Below are 23,530 nucleotides of genomic sequence, written 5' to 3'. Positions count from 1 at the left end.
TGAACACACCACTATCTTACTAAGAGTTCACAGGGGACTCAGCACTATGGAGTCTAATGCAATATGTGTACTCATCCATAGGGGCCTACAGGTAAGTACCACTGTGAAAGGAATTGCAGGTCACATTTATATGCCCAGAAAATGATTCAGCAAGCATTTCAAAACACTTCATTCACCTTTGGTCGAAGCTCTTTTATGTGTTTAGCAATATTCACAGTACTTCAAGAGCTCCTTTTTCTCTTGAATTTGATTTAATACATAGCCACTTGGCCAGGTCTAAGCACGAGCTTTCTTATATTAAACTTGTGAGTCCTGCTTCTGCTTTCTCCTTGTGGAACAGATAGAAAATCATCAGCAAGTGCTTAACAAACACAGTTACCATTTGTGATTATACTCATTTCTTCCTTCATGCAGCAATGACTCATTCAATGCCTCCCAGGTGCCAGGCACTATACTAGGTGCTGGAATAACACAGTGTTTGTCTATAAGAATCTTCTTGGAAGACCTTTTCCAGTCAGATAGATTTTTTTTTTTCTGTCAGATGTCATGGGTATACATCTGCCTTACAGAGAATGGGCAAGCACCAGGAAGGGACTGTGTGATCATCAACACGTTATGTACTTGGGAAACAAAATACGATTTACTTAAAGCATTGTTGCATTCTGGGATATGAAAATGAGGATCCTGGTCAAAGAAACACTTAAATAAAGACAATGATGTTTTTAAACAATTTTACCGATTTTCACCATTGGTACAAGGTATCCATTCTAGTCAAATTGTCTGCTACCTGCTACTTCAGGTTTCCAGCAATGATCTTCCAGGCACTGTTTATCAGAGGCTCTTTGACTGATGTCTTGAGCCCCTTTCCTGTGAGAAAATGTCTAATTTGTGTCTACAGCCTCCCTCTGGCTGAACATATGGCCGATCATTCACTGATCAAATATTTTTAAGCTTTTCCTGCATCCCTAGTTCTATTCTAAGTGCTGTGGAGAATTAATAACAAAACCAAATAGAACACACACACACACAGACCCACACAAAGTCAAAATCAAAGCAAAATATGAGTCCTATCTTACCACAAGAATTTACAAACCACTGAACACTCTAGAGAAGTAGCTCCTCGCTGGATAATAGATTCTCTTTGGCTGCACTCGGCCTTTCCTTTCTCCTTGGCATTACAGCTTTCTCTGTATAAATCCTACCAGACTGTGAATATCATTAGGACAAGACTCGTGTCTTACTCATTGCTGTCAACTGCATAGGATATTACATGGCACTCAATAAATGTAGTTGAAGAATTAATAGATAAGCAAATTCATTTATACTGATGTACTGTAAACAGACATCATCCTGGGATTGCTAGGACCCTTGGAAAAATCAATTCGGTTGGCGATATGTAATCAGTTTCACCTTGCGAGTGAAGGTCAGCTGCACCCCGCGGAAAGTTCGTGTACAAGCCTGCCATTGTACACTTGTTTAAGTCAGCAATATCAGAAATTGAACAGCACAACCGTTCCTGGTAATGATTTCCTTTGTTAGATAGTGCCACCGACCTGATCTGAAGCCAAGCTAGCATGGGTGTCGTTCCTCCTCCGAACACCCAGACAGTGAAGAAAACGATGAGCAGCGTCGTGGTGAACATCATTTGTTTGGGCTGAGAGTCTGTGTCCCGAATCGCCAAAGCAAACGCTATCGCTCCTCGCAAACCTTGCAGAGAAAAACCATAAGAAAAAATCAACATCTTGCATTTTTACATTTCTCATTATCTAATTGGATTTCTCTTTACAATTTGCTAACAAAATTACTTTTTATCATTAAATTTTGAATTTTGAGATAATTGTAGATTGACACACAGTCGTAAGAAATGATACAGAGAGATCCTGTGTAGCCTTTCCCCAGTTTCCTCCAATGATAACATCTTGCTAAACTACAATGCAATATCATAACCAAGATACTGGCATTGATACAGTCAAGATACAGAGCATTTCCTTCGTCACAAGGATTCCTCATTTCCCATTTATAGCCACACGCACTTCCCTCCTGTCCCCACCGCCTGGCAAGCAATAATTTGTTCTTCATTTCTATAATTTTGTCATTTCAAGAACGTTATATAAATGGAATCGTACAGTATATAACCTTTTGGAATTGGCTTTTTCCACTCAACGTAGTTCTCTGACAATTCATCCAGTTGTTGCACGTATCAACAATTTGTTCCTTTCTCTTGCTGAGTAGTATTCCATGGTATGGATGTGCCACATCTGAGTTGTATCCAGTTTTTCACTGTTATGAATAGAACTGCTGAAAACAACACTTGCATATAGGTTTTTGTGTGAGCATAAGTTTTCATTTCTCTGAGATAAATGCCCAGGAGTGCAATTTCTGGGTTGTAGGTACCTGCATATTTAATTTTTAAAGGTATTGTGAAACTCTTTTCCAGAGAGACTGTTACCATTTTACATTCCCACCAGAAATGTATGAATGATTCAGTTTCTCTGCATCTTCTCCAGCATTTGGTGTTGTTATTATTATTATTCTTTATTTTAGTCATTCTGATAGGTGTATGGTTTTAAGGTGTATTTCTCTAATGGTTAAAGTTGTGGAACATCTTTTCACGTGCTTATCTGCAATCTGTATACCCTCTTCAGTGAAATGGCTCTTAATGTGTTTTTCTCATTTTTTAATTGGATTATTGCGTTTTTGGTTGTTGAGTTTTGAGAATCCTTTATATATTCTAGATATTAGTCCTTTGTCAGATACACATAAAGCAAATATATTATCCCACTTTGTAGCTTGTCTTTTCATCTTCTTAAGAGGGTCTTTTGCAGAGCAAGTTTTTAATCTTGATGAAGTCCAGTTGATCAATTTTTCCTTTTATGGACTGTACTTTTGGAGTATAAAAATGGCGTGGCATCCGAGGTCCTCTAACTTCATGCAGAGGACAGATGAGAATCAAGATTAGCAGTGTCAGCCCAAGGCTGATGTTTCTTGTGAGGTGAAGGTCAAACATACCTCCACTCTCCAACCTTTTTACAGATTCTGACACCAGCCATCCCTCCCATGGCACTCTCTACTTCTCTACTGGGTTCAATAACTCATTGTAATGGCCACAGAGAACTCACAGACCATATTCATGATTATGGGGTTTATTAGGGAAGTAACAGGTTACGATTTAGGATCAGGATCAACTTGGAAGTAGTGGGAAAGACTCAGGATACAGTTCTTTCATCAGGACAGCTTCTTATTGGTCATGCCCACAGGCAGGCCTCTCTCTAAGCCCTTAGTATGGCCTCTGCCCTGCTCGGGTAAGTGTTACAAAGCTCTTTAGCTCACCAGTAAGTTCCCGAAGGCACCCCACTTTGCCAGCAAGCCTCGTACCTGAAGCCACTCGGCTCTCTCACTCCATGGGTCAGCAAGCCTAGCCTGCCAGTCCCATGCCACTGCAGTCTCACACTGTCTCCAGTGTTACAGCTGTCTCTGTCTCCTAGGTCTAGGAGGTTCTCACACAGGGATCCTGGGTTCAAAGGATGCACTCCACTCCTGGCTCTTTGTCTTGATGGTAGTGAGGTTCCCCCCTCCAACCTCTGGGATTGGCTCCCTTTAAGCCTAGTGGGATGGCAAAACTGACTAATCCTCTGCTAGGGTTCCTTGCACCTTATTTGCATGGTCTTACCCCTGAAAGCATTCCATGTACCTTACTTGCATTAGCAAAACTGTCCAATCCACTTAGTGGGCCACAAGCACCTTATTTGCATAGTCCCACCCAATCATTTTGTGGGAGTTATACGACCATGGCTAGAAGGGCCATATAATAGTAATTCACTGCACCACATAGTGTCAAGTCTAAGAACACTTTACTTAGCCCAAACTGCTGAAGATTTTCTCTTATGTTTTTAAAAGGGTTTCATAGTTTTATATTTTACATATAAGTCATGATCATTTTGAGTTAATTTTTGCACAAGGTATAAGGCTTAGGTTGAGGTTCTTTTTTTTTCTTTTTTTGATTTATGGATGTTCAATTGCTCCACTGAATTGTTTTTGCACCTTTGGCAAAAGTCAGTTGGGCATACTTGAGTCGGTCTATTTCTGGGTTCTCTGTTTATTTCCACTGACCTCTGTGTCTATTCTTCCACTAATACCACATTGTCTTGTTCGCTGTAACTACATGTTGCTGGTGTTGTTAGCTGCGTCGAGCTGACCTCTGGCTTATGGTGACTCCACGCACAACAGAATGAAGTGCTGTCTGGTCCTGCACCTTAACAATGAGTACAGCAATTCCTTTTACTTTATTTTTCCCTTTAAATTTGTTTTAGCTACTACAGTTTCTTTGCCTTTCCATAAAATTTTAGAATAATCTTGTTTATATCTACAAACAAATCTCTCTGGGAACAATTACTTTTTAAAATTCAATGTGTTAGACAACAAGGAAAACCAAGCCTATTGACCATCAAAAATTAATAAATAATTAAATAACATTTAAAAACTACTCCAGAATGAGGATGTAATCTTTTTAAAAGTCTATAAATTAACCCCTGAAAATCTGCTTTTGTGTTGTTTTATCTTTTCTTCTTTAATAACAATATGCTAAGTGAATTTTTATGAATCCATATTAAATATAGATGATATATTTTAAAAAAAATGCTAAAACTTAAAACCAAAGTAAGATGACATTAATAAAAATAGACGTGTCGGCTTTGAAAAAAGGTAAATAAAAGCACAGGTAGTAAAGTAAGAGAGTTAAAATGACAGGGTTCTCTCAGGTAACCCAAGACTTACAAGACATTTATGGTCCCCGTTGTATCATGTAACAGGGCAAATAAACATTTATAATGACAGCAAGTGTAAGTCACAGAGGTATTGATTTGCTCATTTTTATAGGGATGTTTAAATCATGTGCATAAAATTTCAATGGCCTAATTTTATATATACTGTAGTATCTAGGGAGCCCTGGTGGCTCAGTGGTTAAGAGCTCAGCTGCTAACCAAAAGGTTGGCAGTTCAAATCTACCAGCTGCTCCTTGGAAACCCTATGGGACAGTTCTACTCTGTCCTACAGGGTTGCTATCAGTTGGAATCGGCTTGACAGCAATGAGTTTTTGGTTTCGGTAGCATCTAGGTTTCTAAATTTCAAAATCTTTATTCACACATTAAAGGAATTTAAAAAATTGGATACAGGGTAGGATAAGGAAAACGGCAATGGTCTTGGTTTCCATCCCTAGGTTCCCAACTTAGAACACAATGTTCCTTTCTTATCTCCACACTGAGAATATACAAGAGACAAGTGGCATGACAGGAGAGCCAGAGGATTAGACTACAGACACTTAATACATTTTGCCTGAAACAAGGAAGCCTCAGAAAGAGAGAAGAACGTGCACTCTGATATAAAATACCTTCAAGGACAAAAATGTAATGGAGGAAGGAAATTATTCTAAATCTCCATGTAGACAAGGAAATGGCCTGAAGATATAGAAGATAACATTTGAAGTAGATACTAATAAAAAAGTTCTTCCACATGAGAAATTCTGAACACTTGAGATGGCCATACTCAGGAAGAAACGTATCCCCCACCAGAGGTGCTCCTGCATTCAGACCCAGCTTGGGACAAGAAAGTGGGGACAGTAATAACCCTTCATACTGGGGAATATTTTAATAATGTTCTCTCCAGGAAATACAAGTAGTCTTATTAGGGAATGAGACTCAAGGAAACAGTCTTGCAACAGACTTCAGTACCTGAGGAGAGAAGTTACAGGTCAAGGTAAAGCTCCTAGCAGTGTTTAATCAATGCACAAGATCGGAGATAGAAAGTGATCATTTCATTTTTTCTTTCCTCAAGCTCATATTTCTAGAAATGTCCATAAAGTAGCATTATCCCAAATTAGATAGTGAGTATTACAAGTACTAGGTGATGGGACTTTAAGTATTTGTTTTTATTATTATGAATATTTGTGTTCTTTACTTTGCATATTTGTGAGAAACAAAAGAACAGAAACTAGAATAAAAATAAAAACTGGTTATATCATGCTTATTGTAAATGCTTTTATGTTAGGTATCAAGGGCAAGGAAGTATGCAATCATTAATCTTCCTAACTATGTTTAATAATGTATTGTTATTATGTTAAATGAGCATAACTATGCCCTTAAATCTAAAATATCTATACATGAGCAGTTCTTGGTTTAAAAATACACTCAACAGATATCTGTTATTCTGACTTCTAAAAATACATACATTCTCTATATATAATTCTCCATATTTACAGGAGATGTAATGTAGAGATCCCTAAAAAAATGTAATAGTGCAACATCTGCTCTGTACTTGCGGCAGGTTGAGAAACATTGCTCATTAGAGCCAAACTCCAGGATGTTGACAAGAGGATGCCCTCTCAAAATGACCAGACCACCTAAAAGAACACAGAAATAGGGGGTTTTTGGAGAGAGACCATCTGTCTGTAGCCCTGGTCGCACGTGGCATATATGACACACATCACCCATGAGATGGATGGCAGCCTGGGAAGCATGGGGCTGAGAATGGTAGTTGTTAAGTCGACAAAGTGAAGTTAACTTAGAACTCCAGAGAAAATGAACTATTGCCTATATCCCACTCATCCTTTGTGACCCAAAGTTACTTATAGTGCATTTGGAGCCCAGACAAATGCCAATCAATGGCCATTTATTGCTTCATTCAATACATACATATTGATTATCTCCTATGTGGAGGCTTTGTTCACACTGATCCTATCTTCTTAACACCATGGATTTGGGAATAGAGGACTTTAAGCTTGAAATAAATTACTTTGCCCATCAGCAAAATAGTAGGAATGAAAAATTAATGTTGACTTAGGATATTCTTTCTAGCAAAACACTACTTCCAAAGAACACATACCATATCACTTAGAAACTCAGGAAATCTAGAACTTATGGTCAAAGCTTATTTATTTATTTATTTTTAATGGGTACTTTGACTCTTTGGATATATCTACCTTTTCTCTTTGTTTTGGCCAACTAATGGAAATGATTCTATACTTTTGGGAGGTGATAGATTATTCTATTTCATTTTAGATGGGTTTACTTTGCAGAAATTTTGACATATGTCATATATGCTGATGGAAAGTTAGCATCATCTTGGGGAATAAAGGAAATACCTGCAATTAAATGTGGTTTCATTTAAAATTGTCCTCAAAGGAATTCTTATGTTAATTATGTAGATGTTACATTCACAACAATAGAAAACTACTGAACCAAGGAAAGCTTTCTAGCAAGAACCCCTGCTGCGGAAAATACGCAGTTTCCTGTTTATCTTTAAAGGGCAGAAATGAAGCTTTTAACCAGTTATAATTTCCCAAATATGTTTCAAATGGGTGAAGATCAGATACAGCTACATTTAAATCACAGGAATATAAGCACCCCTTTGTTGTTATTTTTAGCTGCCACTGAGTTGGCACCAATTCATGGTGACCTCATGTGATACAGAGTAGAACCACTCCATAGGGTTTTCTTGGCTGGCTAAGTACTCGAGTACTAGCCAAAAGGCTGGCACTTTGAACTCACCCAGAGGTGCCTTGGAAGACAGTCCTGGCGATCTGCTTCTGAAAGGTCACAGCCTTGGAAACACTACGGAGCAGTACTACTCAGCACACATGGGGTCACTATGAGTGGGAATTGACTTGACGGCAACTAACAACAACAATCTTATGAAGGTAGATGGCCAGGCCTTTCTTTCAAGTAGTTGCTGGGTGGGTTTGAATGGCCAACCTTTCAGTTAGCAACTGATTGAAAACTGTTGGCAGCATCCAGGCTCCTAAGTATCCCCTTAGGGGATCTTTATTTAAAGTGCAAAGCAATAGACAAAAACAAAAACCTTTATTGAGCATTCACTATCTGCTAAGCATTACCTAAGACACAGTAGAAGATTGCAATGATGAGGAAGTTTGGGCCTCTCGATTCCGGGGTTCATGATCCTACAAAAATGACTGTCTTAAGAGGTAGACCATGATAAGGTATATTAGCTGTGCAAGGAGTATGCTCTGTGAGTATCAGTTGATGAGGAGAAAGATAAGATTGCTGGACTTCAGGAGGACCCAAATCATGACCACTGTCAACAATGGGCAGTGTTTAAGGTGCTGAAATTAATGGTCAAAGAGAAGGACTTTGCATACATAGTTTTCTCTGCCTGGATTGTTTTCTCCCACCCAAATTCTTTCCAGTTATTTCCCCCATAACCCATACCCAAGTGTCACCTAATTCTAATGACTCTTCAGAACTCAGCTGAGATGCTGCTTTCTCCATGAAGCCTACTCTGACGCCAGAGCCTGGATTGGGCTCCCTGTATCTTCTTAGTATAGCCCAGACTTGTTCTATATGAGCACTTACTACATTACATTGCAATTGGCTGGCTCCTTGTTAAGTCACAGCTCCTAGAACAATGCCAAGCACCTACTAGGTGCTCGATAAATATTTGTTGAACAAATCAATGAGTGAAAGAATTTTCTAATTCTTCATGATTCCAGGTCTCCTATGGAAAAGTGATTGATACCTCATAGTTTAATGTAATGGTTGACTATTTCTTTCTGTAGGTTCAACTTCTGCTGTTATTATTTAGTCAGACCCTCGTAGCCTTATACTGAGAGTAGAGAGACTCTGGATCTGTTCTCAGGCTTGCTCTACAGGTTGCATGATCGTAAACTGGTTGCCTCATCTGGATTCCTGTTGTCTTATCTTTAAATGAAAGTGTTAAGACTAGCCTTATGTTCTTCAGCTAGAAGCACCCATCAGAATCATCTGTGGAACTTCCATCTTCCAGTAAACAATTGTTGTCCTTGCCTTGGTGCCATGACCACATTGTTAACCCCATGCTTCCCCTCTTCTGGAATTCCGTCTTTCCTTTGGGCTCCTCCAAATGTCACCAGCTGAACCACCTTTCTGCCCCCATTCCTCCCCATGAAGCTTTCTTGGAATATTTCAGTCCACATTGTTCTCTCTTAGAAATCATATAAAACATACTGCTTGTACTATTCATATTATTAAATCATAGACTGAGGTGATTCAGTGGTTTAATGTCGTTTGTCCTTTCCCTCCAACTCTTAATCTTTTCAAAAGTTTGGAATTACATCTTCCTTAAACATTTAGCTCTTATATCTCCCATAGTACCCGTACTCAGAACATGAAGCTCAGCAAGTGCTTTTAAATTGAACTATTATAGTCATTTCAGGCCCATTAAATATGAAAAACTGATATTCATTCATTCATTCAGGCTCCAGGGGCTAGTAGCAAACAAGAGCTCTCCTTGCCTTAAAGGAGCTTCCAGATTAGTTGGAGATGACAATAGAGACATAAACCCATACATATATGCTACATAACGTGCTCTGAAGAAAACTAAAGCAGGGTACGGGGATAGAGAATGACGGTGTGTGTGTGTGCGTGTGGTTAGGTTTCGGGTGGTTAGGAAAGGCTCTCTGGTTAGGCGGCATTTTAGCAGAAACCTGAACTGCGTGAAGGACGAATGATGTGGGTATTTGGGAGAAGAGAATTCTAGGTTGAGGGAAGAGTATGTGCAAAAGCCCTGAGGCAAGAGTGTGCCGGGCATGTTCAAGGAGCAGCAAGGTGGCTCTTGTGGCTGGAGTGGAATGAATGAGGAGGGAAGAAGACAAATGCCAGAGAAGTAACAAAGCCACATCAGGCTGGCCTTTTAGGCTTAGCAAGCCTTTTGAATTTTATTCTGAGATGGAAAACTTTGGGAGAATGTTAGGCAGAGTAGTCATACTATCTGTTCCATGCTTAAAAGATCACTCTGGCTCCGATGTGGAGAAGAGATTTCTAGGCCAGAGGTGGGAGGCCAGTGAGCAGGCTACTGCGTGAGCTGAAGCAGGAAGTGAAAGTGGACCAGAGCAGATTGGTAGTACTGAAGGTGGTGGGAGTGGTCGCTGCTTGATGTATGTCAAAGGTGGATAATATTTGCTGATAGGTCAAATGAGTGGTATGACAAGGAGAGAGGACTCCAAGGATTTATGGCTTGAGCAAGAATTGGAGGAAGTCTTGGGAAGAAATGTTTGGGTGTATGGCTGGGATCAAAAGTTATGTTTGGACCACATTAAATCTGAGATGTCTATTAGTCACCCAAGTGGAGAGGGCAAGTGGGTGGTTGGATATAAGAGTTTGAAGTTCAGAGGAGAAGTTTGGGCCTTTTTACTGGCAAGATTGGGAAGATGAAAGCGTAGTTTGGAGACTGAATAGTGTAGGAAAATAAAATTTATTTTAGTTAGTTCTTGCCTCAAGGCCATTGTACTTGCTGTTCCGCCCATGTCCAGCTCCCCTCCCAGGCTGTCCCCTGGCTTTTCCTCATGATCTCAGTCCCCAGAAAGGCTGCCCTGACCACCTGATCTCAGCGCCCCCACCTTCACCCTGGTGCTCTCTGTCTTTCTTTCATTGTGCTTATCACCATCTGAAATTATCAGGTGTTATGGATTGAATTGTGTCCCCCCAAAAAAATGTGTTGGAATCCTAACGCCTATACTTGTGGATATAATCTCATTTGAGAACAGGATTTTCTCTGTTATGTTAATGAGGTCATATCAGTGTCAGATGTGTCCTAAACCTAATCACTTCTGAGCTATAAAAAGAGCAGATTAGATACAGAAGACGGCATAAAATGGGGAGAGGGGAGATATGCCATGAGAAGATCAGCAAGGAGCCGAGGAACACCAGGGCTAACGAAACAAGGATCTTCCTTCAGAGCCAACACAGAGAGAGAGAGCTTTCACCTACAGCTGGTGTCCTGAATTCTGACTTCTAGCTTCCTAAACTGTGAGAAAAGACATTTCTGTTCTTTAAAGCCACCCACTTGTGGTATTTCTGTTACAGCAGCACTGAGAAACTAAGACATCGTGTTTATTTTTTAATCTTTGAAATCTGTTTCCCTCCACTAGGAAGTGAGCTCCATGAGGGCAGACCCCTTGCTTTTGTGTTTGCAGCAATGTCCCCAGTGCTGCTACAATGCCTCTCATGTAGTGTGTGCTCCTTAAGCACTGGGTGAATGCATAAATGAATTGTGTCATGGACTGAATTATGTCCCCCCAAAAATGTATGTATCAATTTGGCTGGGCCATGATTCCCAGTATTGTGTGGTTGTCCTCCATTTTGTGATTGTAATTTTATGTTAAAGAGGATTAGGGTGGGATTGTAACATCCTTACTAAGGTCACATCTCTTATCAAATGTAAAGGGAGTTTCCCTGGGGTATGGTCCGTACCACCTTTTATCTCTCAAGAGATAAAAAGGAAAAGGAAGCAAGCAGAGAGTTGGGGACCTCATACCACCACGAAAGCCGTGCTGGGAGCAGAGTGTGTCCTTTGGACCTGAGGTTCCTATGCTGAGATGCTCCCAGACCAAGGGAAGACTGATGCAGCACAAGGACCTTCTTCTCCAGAGCTGACAGAGAGAGAAAGCCCTCCCCTGGAGCCGGCACCCTGAATTCAGACTTCTAGCCTACTGGACTGTGAGAGAATAAAGTTGTCTTTGTTAAAGCTATCCACTTGTGGTATTTGTGTTAGAGCAGTACTAGCTGACTAAGACAAATAAATAACGGAATGGTCCTGTTTGGGGCTCGAAAGCACAACTGGAACCCAAAAGGAAGTGAACAGGAGGTGAACAGGGATACAGACCTGACCCTGAGATACTGCACCATCCTTTCCTAAAAGAAATGTCCTATAGATGAGTTGTTTTTCTGTCCTTCTTTCCATTTGGAATGTAATCCATTGCATTTCTCCCCCACCCCCACCCGCCTTCACGTCAAGTACTGTTTGGAGGTGGATTTCAAAGATTTAATACATTTTTATCATTACTCTGGTTAATCAAACCCTGGTTTGGGTCTGCAGTAGAATTATATAGTGCTTTTACCTTCACACAAGTCTCATGACCTTGCCAAGGGTAACTACTTTCAGCATAAATGCCAGTCTGGTATCAAAATACATTTTCCAGGATAGTCCAACCTTGCTACACAGTTACACAGTTCCATTTTAAGTTCAAAATCATTTTATCACACAGAAGTGAAGCAACAGTGTTTCAATGGAAAAACCTGCATTCAAAAATAAATTTTCTCTGGAAACTAAGACAAGCACAACTGTCTTTCCTTCATCTCTCCTTCTGAGCTTAAATCATTTAACTGGAAGGCCACTGAGAAGGAATGCAACATACCTTCAGTATATTTTTGCATAAAATGTAGTTTGTTTTTGGAAGCCTTGGGCAGCCAGGAAGATAATTGTAAATAGGATTAGCTCTGTCACAGCTCAGTCAACATGCATACATGCCTCTGGCTTTGGAAGTTTATTTTTACGTAGGTAAGGTGGATGTGGTAGTAAACTGTGGGATAATCTTTATTAGTAGCTTAAATCCTCAACAGAGGGATTCAAGAGGAAGGCTAACAGAGATCAGGAGAACGTCAACATTCTGTGAGAGCAGAACGGCCAACTCATGGGCAGATGGTATTTGAAATGTCAACTTCTAAGTTTTGTGTTTAGCCCAGTGGTTCTCAACTGGGGTGATTCTCCTCACCCCACCCCTCTTCGGGACACTTGGAAGTATCTGGAGACATTTTTGGTTGTCACAATAGAAGAAGTGCTATTGTCATCTAGTGAGTAGAGGCTAGGGATGCTAATAAGCATCTTATAATGCACAAAACGGAGCCCTTGTGGCACAGTGGTTAAGAGCTTGGCTGCTAAACAAAAGGTCAGGGGTTCGAATCCACCAGCTGCTCCTTGGAAACCCTATGGGGCAGTTCTACTCTGTTCTGTAGGGTTACTATGAGTCGGAATCGACACAACAGCAACAGGTTTGGTTTGGTTTTTCAATGCACAGAATAGATCCTTGCTCCCCCTCCCCCAACAAAGAATTATTTGGCTCAAAATGTCAATAATTGCTGTGGTTGACAAACCCTGGTTTAGACCTTGGAATGCTTTTTTCCATAGGAACAATGTTACAAATGGTGACAATATTCCTATTGCAGAGGGCTATTTTGGTAAAGACGGCTATTTGTCTATTAAAATCCATTTTTTAACATCTACAGTATGTTGCTACCACTGCAGCAACCACATTTTCTAGCACCCCTTGCAGCTAGGTGTGGACGTATGACTGGTTCTTACCAGCGAGATGAGAATGTAAGTGTTGTCTGTCATTTCTGGGCCAAGGCTTTTAAGAAGCACTGTGACTACTCTATTGCCTGCCCCACGGTCTCTTTTCCCCTCTGCCAGCTGGATGTAAATCATGAGGAGTCCCTATAGTTGTGGTTCTCAAACCTTAGATACAACTGAATCACCTGAGGACTTGTTCAAAACCAGGTTGTTGGGCTGTACTCTCAGAGAGTCTGAATCAGGGATGGGATCAGAGAATTTGCATTTCCAACAAGCTCCCACATGATGCTAATACTGCTGTTCCCGGGACCAGACTTCTAGACTCTGTCTCTCAGGGAATTAGGAGGGTACAGGTGGAAAGAGCCTGGTTATATGTGAATCACCATCTGGAGGAGAGGCAACTCTCCTGCTGTCTTAGGCTGGGTTCTCTAGAGAAGCAAAACCAGTAAAGCGTATAAATATATATATAGAGAGAGATTTATATCAAAGAAACAGCTCACACGACTGTACAGGTTGGAACATCCCAAGTCTGTGGATTAGGATAGAGGCGTCTCCTGATTCACGTAGCCGCAGAGGATGGCAAACCCAAGATTGGCAGGTCAGAAAGCAGGGCTCTTGCTCACAGGCTGTGAATACTGATGAATCCCAAGATCAGCAGATAAGCTGATAACTCAAGTCCCAAGAACCAGAGGTCAGATGAACAGGAGGCAGCCACAGGATCCAAAGCGTGCAGGCCACACCCCCAAGGAAACTCCCTTTCAGCTGATTAACTACTCACAGCAGATCCCATTATGGGAGTGATCACATACAAACACTGAGAATCATGGCCCAGCCAAGCTGACACACTATCTTAACCATGACAGTCTACCCCTCGTCATCTTGGCACATGTACACATCTCCTTAAACCATACATAATCTCTGGATAAAGACAATTATAAAGTCATACTTGTGCATGACATGATACAACTAACACGCATGCAACCAAAAACGCGCTATCCCTGTTTACATCTTATATTTTATAAGTGAAGAAAACAAAAATATTTGATGCATACATGCAAAGCATTTCTGCAACTGGCCACATGGCTGTAACAGGTATTTAGTACTACCTTCTTCCACCACCCATTCCTTATTCCCTCTGCCCTCAGCAAGCACCTCAGCTGGTCATGGTTCTTTGCCTGGTGGCATGACCCAAATTTTCATCCCTGAAGGGTCTGGGTCTTTCGTAGTCATGTCGGAATTGGATTGCTGTAGTTTTCCATTGACTTTAATCACACGGCATGGTAGTTCTAAGGGACACCCTAAGGGATCTCCTGCATTCCAGACATACTCTTCTTTACCTCCATTATGTAACATCAATCCGATTTCCTCTTGGTAATTGGGATCACACATCAGCCAATATGGTAACTCCCTTCTTTGCCTGTTGATCCAGAGGCATAAGGAGCCCAAAGTGGTCAGGTGGCATTCTTAGCTTCCAGTTCAATGGAATCAGAGATGTGTCTCCAGGGAGGAGCATTCCTCCCTTTGGAACTAAGACCTCTAGACCCACAGAGCATAAGGTCATGGGGACGGGAAGCAAAAATCTTGCGAGTGAGTCACTAGGGGTAATAGTGAGTGGTACCATTCCCATTTCCACCCCTTGATTCCTGGATCCATGAATCCTGGCTATGGGAGAAACAGCACCATACATTGGATGCTGGTTTAGAGCATATATAGCCTCCTGGAGAACATTGCCCCAAGGCTGCAAGGTATTGCCACCTAGCTGGTGCTGTAATTGTGTCTTTAGAAGGCCATTCCATTGTTCTCTCAAGCCAGCTGCTTCAGGATGATGGGGAACATGGTAAAATCAGTGAATTCCATGAGCATGGGCCCACTGCCACACTTCATTTGTTGTGAAGTGAGTCTCTTGATCTGAGGCAATGCTGTGTAGGATACCATGACAATGGATAAGGCATTCTGTAAGTCCACAGATGGTAGTTTTGGCAGAAGCATTGCACGCAGGGAAGACAAATCTATATCCAGAATAAGTGTCTATTCCAGTAAGGACAAAACACTGCCCTTTCCATGATGGAAGTGGTCCAATGTAATCAACTTGTCAACAGGTTGCTGGCTGATCACCTCAAAGGATGGTGCTATATTGGGTACTCAGTGTTGGTCTCTGCTGCTGGCAGATTGGGCAGTCAGCAGTGGCTGTAGCCAAGTCAGCCTTGGTGAATGGAAGTCCATGTTGCTGGGCCTATGCATAACCTCTATCCCTGCCCCCATGGCCACTTTTTTCATGAGCCCATTGAGCAATGACGGGAGTAGCTGGGGAAAGAGGATGTCTGGTTTCCACAGAATGTGTCATCCTCTCCACTTGATTGTTAAAATCATCCTCTGCTGAGGTCACACTTTGGTAAGCATTCACATGAGATACAAATATCTTCACTCCTTTGGCCCATTCAGAGAGGTCCATCCACATACCTCTTCCCCATAAATCCTTGTCTCCAATTTTCCAATCGTGTTCCTTCCAAGTCCCTGACCATCCAGCGAAACCACTGACCACAGCCCATGAATCAGTATATAGTCGCAAATCTGGCCATTTCTCCTTCCAAGCAAAGTGAACAACCAGGTGCACTGCTTGAAGTTCTGCCCATTGAGAAGATTTCCCTTCACTACTGTCCTTCAGGGAGGTCCCATAAAGGGGCGGTAGTGCTGCCACTGTCCACTTTCAAGTGGTGCCTACATATTGCTCAGAACCATCTGTAAACCAGGCATGAGTTTTCTCTTTTCAGTCAACTGATCATAAGGAACTCCCCATGAGGCCATAGGTGCAGACTAGGAGATGGAAAGTAATGTGACAGGAGTGGAGGCCATGGGCATTTGGGCCACTTCCTCATGTAACTTACTTGTGCCCTCAGGTCCTGCTCAGGCCCAATCTCATATATACCACTTCCACTTAATGATAGAGTGCTGCTGTGCACATCCAACTTTATGACTCTGGGGGTCAGAGAACACCCAGTTCATGATGGACAGCTCAGGCTGCATGGTGACTTGGTGTCTCATGGTTAAGAGTTCAGTCTCTACTAAGGTCCAGTAACAAACCAAAAGCTGTGTCTCAAAAGGAGAGTAGTTATCTGCAGAGGATGGCAGAGCTTTGCTCCAAAATCCTAAGGGTCTGCGCTGTGATTCACCAATGGGGGCCTGCCAAAGACTCCAAACAGCATCTCTATCTGCCACTGACACTTCAAGCACCATTGGATTACCTGTATCACCTAGTTAGATTTATGCTTAGGTATTTTATTCTCTTAGATGCTATTCCGAAGCATCAAAGAGCACATTATCAAAGACCACAGCCTTCAGTGTGGATTATACCTCAATATTAAGAAAACAAAAATCCTCACAATGGGACCAATAAGGAACATCATGATAAACGGAGAAAAGATTGAAGTTGTAAAGGATTTCATTTTACTTGGAGCCACAATCAACACCCATGGAAGCAGCAGTCAAGAAATCAAAAGACACATTGCCTTGGGCAAAACTGCTCAAAAGACCTTTTTAAAGTGTTGAAAAGCAAAGATGTCACCTTGAAGACTAAGGTGCGCCTGACCCAAGCTATGGTGTTTTCAATCACCTCATATGCATGTGAAAGCTGGACAATGAATAGGGAAGACGAAAGAAGAATTAAGGCCTTTGAATTGTGGTGTTGGCAAAGAATATTGAATATACCATGGACTGCCAAAAGAACAAACAAATCTGTCTTGGAAGAAGTACAACCACAATGCTCCTTAGAAGCAAGGATGGCGAGACTATGTCTCACATACTTTGGACGTGTTATCTGGAGGGATCAGTCCCTGGAGGAGGACATCATGCTTGGTAAAGTAGAGGGTCAGCAAAAAAGAGAAAGACCCTCAATGAGATGGATTGACACAGTGGCTGCAACAATGGGCTCAAGCATAGCAAGGATTGTGAGGATGGTGCAGGAACTGGCAGTGTTTCGTTCTGAATCATTCAGAATTGACTCAACAGCACCTAACAACAACAAAAAGATGCTACAGTTAGGGAACTGTTTCCCTAATTTTCCTTTCAGATTTCTCATTGCTTAGAAATCCAATTTATTTTTGTGTGTTGATCTTGTACCCCGCAACCTTGTTAAATTCCTCTATTAGTTCTTGAAGTTTTCTCGTGGACTCTGGGATTTTCTATAAATAGGATCATATCATCCATGACTAGAGCTCGTTTTACTTCTTCTTTTCCAATCCAGATACCTTTTATTTCTTTTTCTTCTCTTACTGCCCTGGCTAGGACTTCTAATACAATATTGAATAGAAGTGGTGAGGCAGGCACCCTTGTCTTGTTCCCGATTTCAAGGCAAAAGCTCTCAGTCTTTCTCCATTAAGTATAATATTGGCTGTTGGTTTTTCATATATGCCCTGAATCATATTGAGGAATTTTCCTTCTATTCCAATATTCTTCAGGGTTTTCATCAAGAAAGGGTGTTGTATTTTATCAAATGCTTTTTCTGATGTGGTATATTCTGTTAATTGATTTTTTAATGTTGAACCATTCCTGCATTCCTGGAATAAATGCCACCTGATCATGGTGTATGACTCTTATGCTGTTGGGTTCTGTTTGCTAGTATTTTATTGAGGATTTTTGCACCTATATTCGTGACAGATATTGGCCTGTAGTTTTCTTTTCTTGTGGTGTCTTTGTTTGGTTTTGGTATCAGAATAATGTTTGCTTCATAGAATGAATTAGGGAGCATTCCTTCCTTCTGTATATTTTGGAAGAGTTTAAACAGTATTGGTGTCAAATCTTCTCTAAATGTTTGGTAGAATTCCTCAATGAAGCCATCTGATCCAGGACTTTTTTTTTGTTGAGAGGTGTTTGATCTCTTCACTTATTACGGGTCTGTTGAGGCTATCTATTTCTGCTTGAGTCAGTTTGTGTAGGTTGTGTGCTTCTAAGAATTTGTCCATTTCATCTAGATTATCCAGTGTATTGCCAGACAGTTGTTCATAATACTCTGTCATAATTCTCTTTATTTCTGTCGGGTCAGTTGTAATGTCCCCTCTTCAATTTTTTTTGTTTGTTTGTTTTGGTTATTTGCATCTTTTCTCTTGGCAGTATAGCTAAAGGTTTGTCAGTTTTATCGATCTTTACAAACAACCAACTTCTGGTTTTGTTGATTTTATCATTATCTTGTTTTTGACATTATTTATTTTTGCTCTGATCTTTATTTCCTTTCTTCTGGTATGTTTAGGCTTAGTTTGCTCTTCTCTTTCTAGTCCCTGGAGTTGTTGAGTTAGGCAGTTAATGTGAGATCTTTCTTCTTTTTTTATGTAGGCATTTATTGCTGTGTTTCCCTCTGAGTACTGCCTTCACTGCATCCCATAAGTTTTGGTATGTTGTGCTTTCATTTTCATTTCATTCTAAGAAATTTGTGATTTCTGTTTTGATCTATTGATAGTTTAATAGTGTTGTTTAATTTCCATATATTTGTATATTTTCCGGGTTTCTTTCTGTTATTGATTTCTAGCTTCACTTTGTTGTGGACAGAGAAAATACTTTGTGTGATTTCAATCTTTTAAAATTTATCAAGACTCAGTTTGTGGTCTAAAATGTAATCTATTCTGGAGAATGATCCATGTGCACTGGAGTAGAATATATATTGTGCTGTTTTTGGATGGACTGTTCTAAATATGTTTGTTAAGTCTAGTTGGTTTATAGCGTCATTTAGGTCCTGTTTCCTTGCTGACCTTCTTTCTAGATGTTCTGTCTAATATTAGAAGTGGTGTTTTGAAGTCTCCAACTATTATTGTAGTACTATCTATTTCTCCCTTCAATTCTATCAGTGTTTGCTTTATATACTTAGGTGCCCCAATGTTGGGTGCATATATATTTATAATTATTAAATCTTCTTGATTAATTGACCCTTTTTATCACTATATAATGTGCATCTTTATCTCTTCTGACAGATTTTTTCTAAAAGTCTACTTTGATACTAAAATAGCCACTCCAGCTCTCTTTTGGTTATTATTTGCATGGAATATTTTTTTCCGTCCTTTCATTTTCAACCTACAGAAATTTCACACAAGGCATTTTTAAATATAACTGCTTTTTGCTCATTTGCACACATAATTCACCTGAATCAATCTTACCGACTTCTTTTGAACTCTAACCAAAGTACCTGAGGGCAGAATCAGAGAGATCTGTGCCTGGCAGAGATAAACTTCGTATTTTGAACTTGGTTTACTTGTGTTGATAGTTTTCTAAGATTATGGCTACTCAATGCCAAAGCAAGCAGGCAATTAGTAGTAAATTCAGGCAGACAATGGGGAAAAATAATGTAGTCTGTTTGCCTCAATGGACAGGTTAAGTTGGATAAAACTATCAATTAGATATCCCAAGTGGAGATACTCTGCGCATCCTGAAAGACCTACATGTACAAGGGAAGTTCCTAAATTAAATTATGAAATTATTTATTTTCCTATATACCTCTAGGACTCAGGGAGAGAGGACAGGTATCTTGGATTGTCTGTTTTCATTATTCAGTGTTTCTCAGGGGCTGGTGTGCTCTTGTTGGCTGTACTATCTCAATATATGGGACGGTCTATGGTTGTCTGGAGCACCACTGCATGTTGCAAAGGGTTAACATGCTTGGCTGCTAACCAAAAGGTTGAAGGTTCAGGTTCACCCAGAGGTGTCTTGGAAGGAAGTCCTGGCAGTCTACTTCCAAAAAATCAGGTATTGAAAACCCTATGGAGCACAGTTCTACTCTGACATACACGGGGTCACCATGAATTGGAATTGACTTGACAGCAACTGGGTTTTTTTTATGGTTGTGTACAAAATCGTGCCACTTCTCAACTTCATAAATGTCTAAATAGATTGTGACATTTTACATATGCCAACTTGTTCCAGAGGGAGCCATAATATATTTCCCTCACAAAAACTGGTACTTTGAGTTATAACATTTTGATTCATATATTAATGGCAGGAATAAGTCACTGCTGGAACCAAAAGTAGAAAATCAACAATTGTCCTTAAATGAAAGGAGGGAAGAAGGGAAGGAGGAGCCATTGGTCTTCGTCTTCCACAGTAAGCCATTCGTATACATAGCATCTGCCTCAGACTGAATTAGGCAGTGATTTGACAGCCAAACCTTCTTTGGAATGAAAATCTCAATTCCTGATAGGAGATTTTCCCAAGAGCAGTTGTGAGTTTACATAAGTCATATCTCTGTGGAAGCACCAGCAGCTGTCTTGTCATCTGTGGTGGTTAAAGAAAGTGAAGGAAACTCTCATTTGTTGAGTGTCTCCTAGGTGGCAGACCCTGTGCCAGGCATTTTATATGCATTTTCTAGTTTGGTTTTCAACACTGACCATCTAAGGTAAGTATTACTATCCCCATTTTACAGCCTAAGAAGCTGAAGTTTGGAGAGGGTTACTCACATAGCTCCAAGTGGCTGAAACTGATTCAAAGCCTGAGTTTACTGCACTTCTCCAAAACAAGCAGTTTCTATCTAGAAAATTTTGTGGTGTGCTAAACAGCAAAACCTGATTTGTTGCTTAAAAATGCAAGAGCTAGTAATTTTCACTGTAAATTTATTTTGGAGTTAAGAGAAGAATGATAATGTTTTAACCTAATAATAGGAGAAAACAACTATATGGGGCTTGCTACAGTTCAAAGCTATTTCTTAGATGTTCTGAATTCATCATAATCACACAAACTTTTTTCAGCATTCCAAACTATGAGTACTTAATGGGATCTGCAATCATACCAGTCTACTGTGCTTGTCTACCTTGTCACAGCAGTGCTGCTCTTGGTTATTCATGATCCAAGATGGCTTTTTCTGTGACTGCTTGATGCACTGGTCAAAACATTTCCATGGCTTGTTTCTTGTATAGGCTGAATAACCCTGTCCCATTAGAAGACCTCAGAAGGCCTACTCCCACTTTGCTCACAAACACCCAGCCCTGACCATAGTGGGTACCATGTAAGAAAGATGGGGGCTTGGTGGAAGTTTATCTCCTCTGAAGGAGAAAAAGTTCTGAACCTATGCCTCAGTAACTGGTTAATGGCTTTGTACTGGTCAGAAAGAGACAGTGGTCTAATTAATTGCCCAAGATATGTCCAGGGCAGGGAGGAGATGTAGCTGGGGGGAGTGACAGAATACTGGGATTCTGGGTCAAATGGCTAAAAAAAGGTAGACCTGGGCAAGGGATGCTTGACAGCCCCCCTTGCCCTGACCTACGTGACGGTGTCATATGGGCTGTCTCTGTCTGGAAATATGACCAACATAAGAGAGAAGAAAAGGAAGAGTCCCACTGCTTAAGGGGGCTTAGATTTTCTCATAACCTTTGTATATACTTTATTAGAAATCCTTTTTCCTAAGCTTTGAAGATGGGTTTGGTTTGAATCACTTGAAAGTCCCAGGGATATTAATTAGATCTAAGGATTTTAATTGGAAAACAAACACTTCCTCCAGCACAAAGCAAGCTAAGATTAAAAAAAAAAATTCTCAGATCCAAACCTACTTTTGAGAAAAGTGTAAACAATGTTTTCCGTTATCAATACTCAGAAGGTTTTCTTTTTTTGCCAGAAGTGAGTAAATAAAAAATATTTTCTTTCATTAAAAAAAAGTTTATTTGTTGATCTCTTTTCCTAAAATTATTGTTGCTTAACTCCCATCTGTGGATCTGGAAAAGCTTGGTCGGTGAGCTGCCTGTGGGGCCGGTTCTGGGCTAGGAAGTTCCTAGGTTGCTACTAAAGGAATGGATAGTTCCTTAAGTAGCAGCATGGGTGAAGCGGAGAAGTTTGGTTGGGTAAACAATGCCATTCATTCATTCATTCACCTATTCATTCACCAAAATATTTGTGGAGTATCTGTTGTGTTTCACATAGCGTCCTGGGTGCTGAGGCATCGAGTGAACAAACAGATAAGCATTTACCTTCACAAAGTTCCCAGTCTAGACAAGGGTACAAGCAAGCAAACCAAAAGTCATGGCAGAGGTGTAGGTACTAGGATAGCAGAAATATTGTGTGCAATGGAAACAGATGAGAGGGACACCACTCCAGACTTGAGGAGCTATGAAGGCTTCCCAGAGAAAAGTATGTCCAAGGTGATATCTAAAGAATACAAGGAATTAGCTGAGCAAGACAATGGAGATGGGCGGATTTGGAAAGGGTTCCAGATAGACGGACAGCTTGAGTGAATAGGGGGGAAAGACCTAGGCATGTTGAAGGAACTAGAAGAAACTGAATAACTGGGTAAACAGTGCTATGCAGATCACATGGCAAATGGAAGAACAAGAAGCAAAACTGGCATCCGAGAGGGTCTAAAGCAAAAACAGAATGAGGTAGGAGGAATGAGTTCATGATAGAAGTTCAGAACAGAGACTTGTGACTGTGATCTGGGACATCCTTCTCAAACTTCGACATGCACACGAATCACCTGGGGATCTTGTTAAAATGCAGATTTGGATTCAGAAATTGGATTCAGAACAAGCTCCCAAGTGATGCCAAAGATGCTGGTTCACAGACCATACTTTTGGGAACCAAGGATCTAGAGGATGGAACTTTCACTTTTACATGGTGGCTGGTAATTGTTGTGGGACCGTCGTTGTGGCTTAATGGAGTTCCATTAGCCTTCGTGGTCACAGACACAGCTTCCTATTTCTGCTCACTGCTGAAACAATGACCTTGCTTGCTCCTCACTTTCATGGATTCCATTTATGCTTCCTTCCTGGATGCTATTGGTATGCCAGCTGGACAAGGCCACTTTTGGGTCAAAGCCTCAAACTGGCTTCTGACCAAGGCCTGATAGATGATTTACCAAAAAGGCACAGGGAAAGGTGGCCTCCCACCTTGGCAGTGCTCTTCAAGCATTCCTTCCATAGACCATTGGCATCCCGAGAGCTGCAGAATGCTAGTGTTCCATAACTCCAATAGCAATGGCAGTCTTTTTACAACTGAGAAGGGAGAAAAATGAATGCTAGAGGAAAAGTGGTCTTAATGTTTTTCATCCATGCCTTTCTCTTAATCCTCTGGTGCCGGCAGCTATTTGATCGTTAATGAGTGCTAGTGGGCAACCAAATGGGCGACAAACAACATTAGCAGCGAAGTCTGGCCACAGACGATGCTGTTGTTTTTACGGCTATGTGAGCTCATGGATGAGGCTTTTTATTACATCCGTACACTGTGGTCACATTTTCCTGGTAAAAACTCTTTCTCGTTAGGTGATAGGGCATACTGGTGTTTCAAAGTCTTCTTCAAAAGTGCAGTAGAAATCAACACATTTGGGGACCAGTGTTGTCTGGCAGCTACCACCTGCCCAGGTGCTTCCCTGGCTTCCCTCCTGTCCAGATAAGCACGCTGGCTCTGCACCGCGGTTCTTCAGCCCAGCAGCCAAATCCCCAAGTCAGAGTGGTTTCAG

At 40.9% G+C, this 23,530-nt stretch overlaps 1 protein-coding gene across 1 annotated transcript in view; it reads right to left on the bottom strand.

Moving 5' to 3' along the window:
• SLC9A9 (solute carrier family 9 member A9) overlaps window positions 1-23,530 on the bottom strand; it is a 670,517-nt gene that overhangs the window by 227,185 nt on the left and 419,802 nt on the right. Inside the window, exon 12 of the mRNA XM_023739363.1 lies at window positions 1,554-1,707. Within this exon, the coding sequence (XP_023595131.1) occupies window positions 1,554-1,707 (154 nt within the window). The remainder of the gene's footprint in view (window positions 1-1,553; window positions 1,708-23,530) is intronic.

This window comes from Trichechus manatus, unplaced genomic scaffold (assembly GCF_000243295.1).
Source record: "Trichechus manatus latirostris isolate Lorelei unplaced genomic scaffold, TriManLat1.0 scaffold00132, whole genome shotgun sequence".
In the NCBI taxonomy this organism is placed as follows: domain Eukaryota; kingdom Metazoa; phylum Chordata; class Mammalia; order Sirenia; family Trichechidae; genus Trichechus; species Trichechus manatus.
The sequence above is the reverse complement of the archived record's forward strand: the minus strand, read 5'-3'. Positions and strand labels throughout refer to the sequence as shown.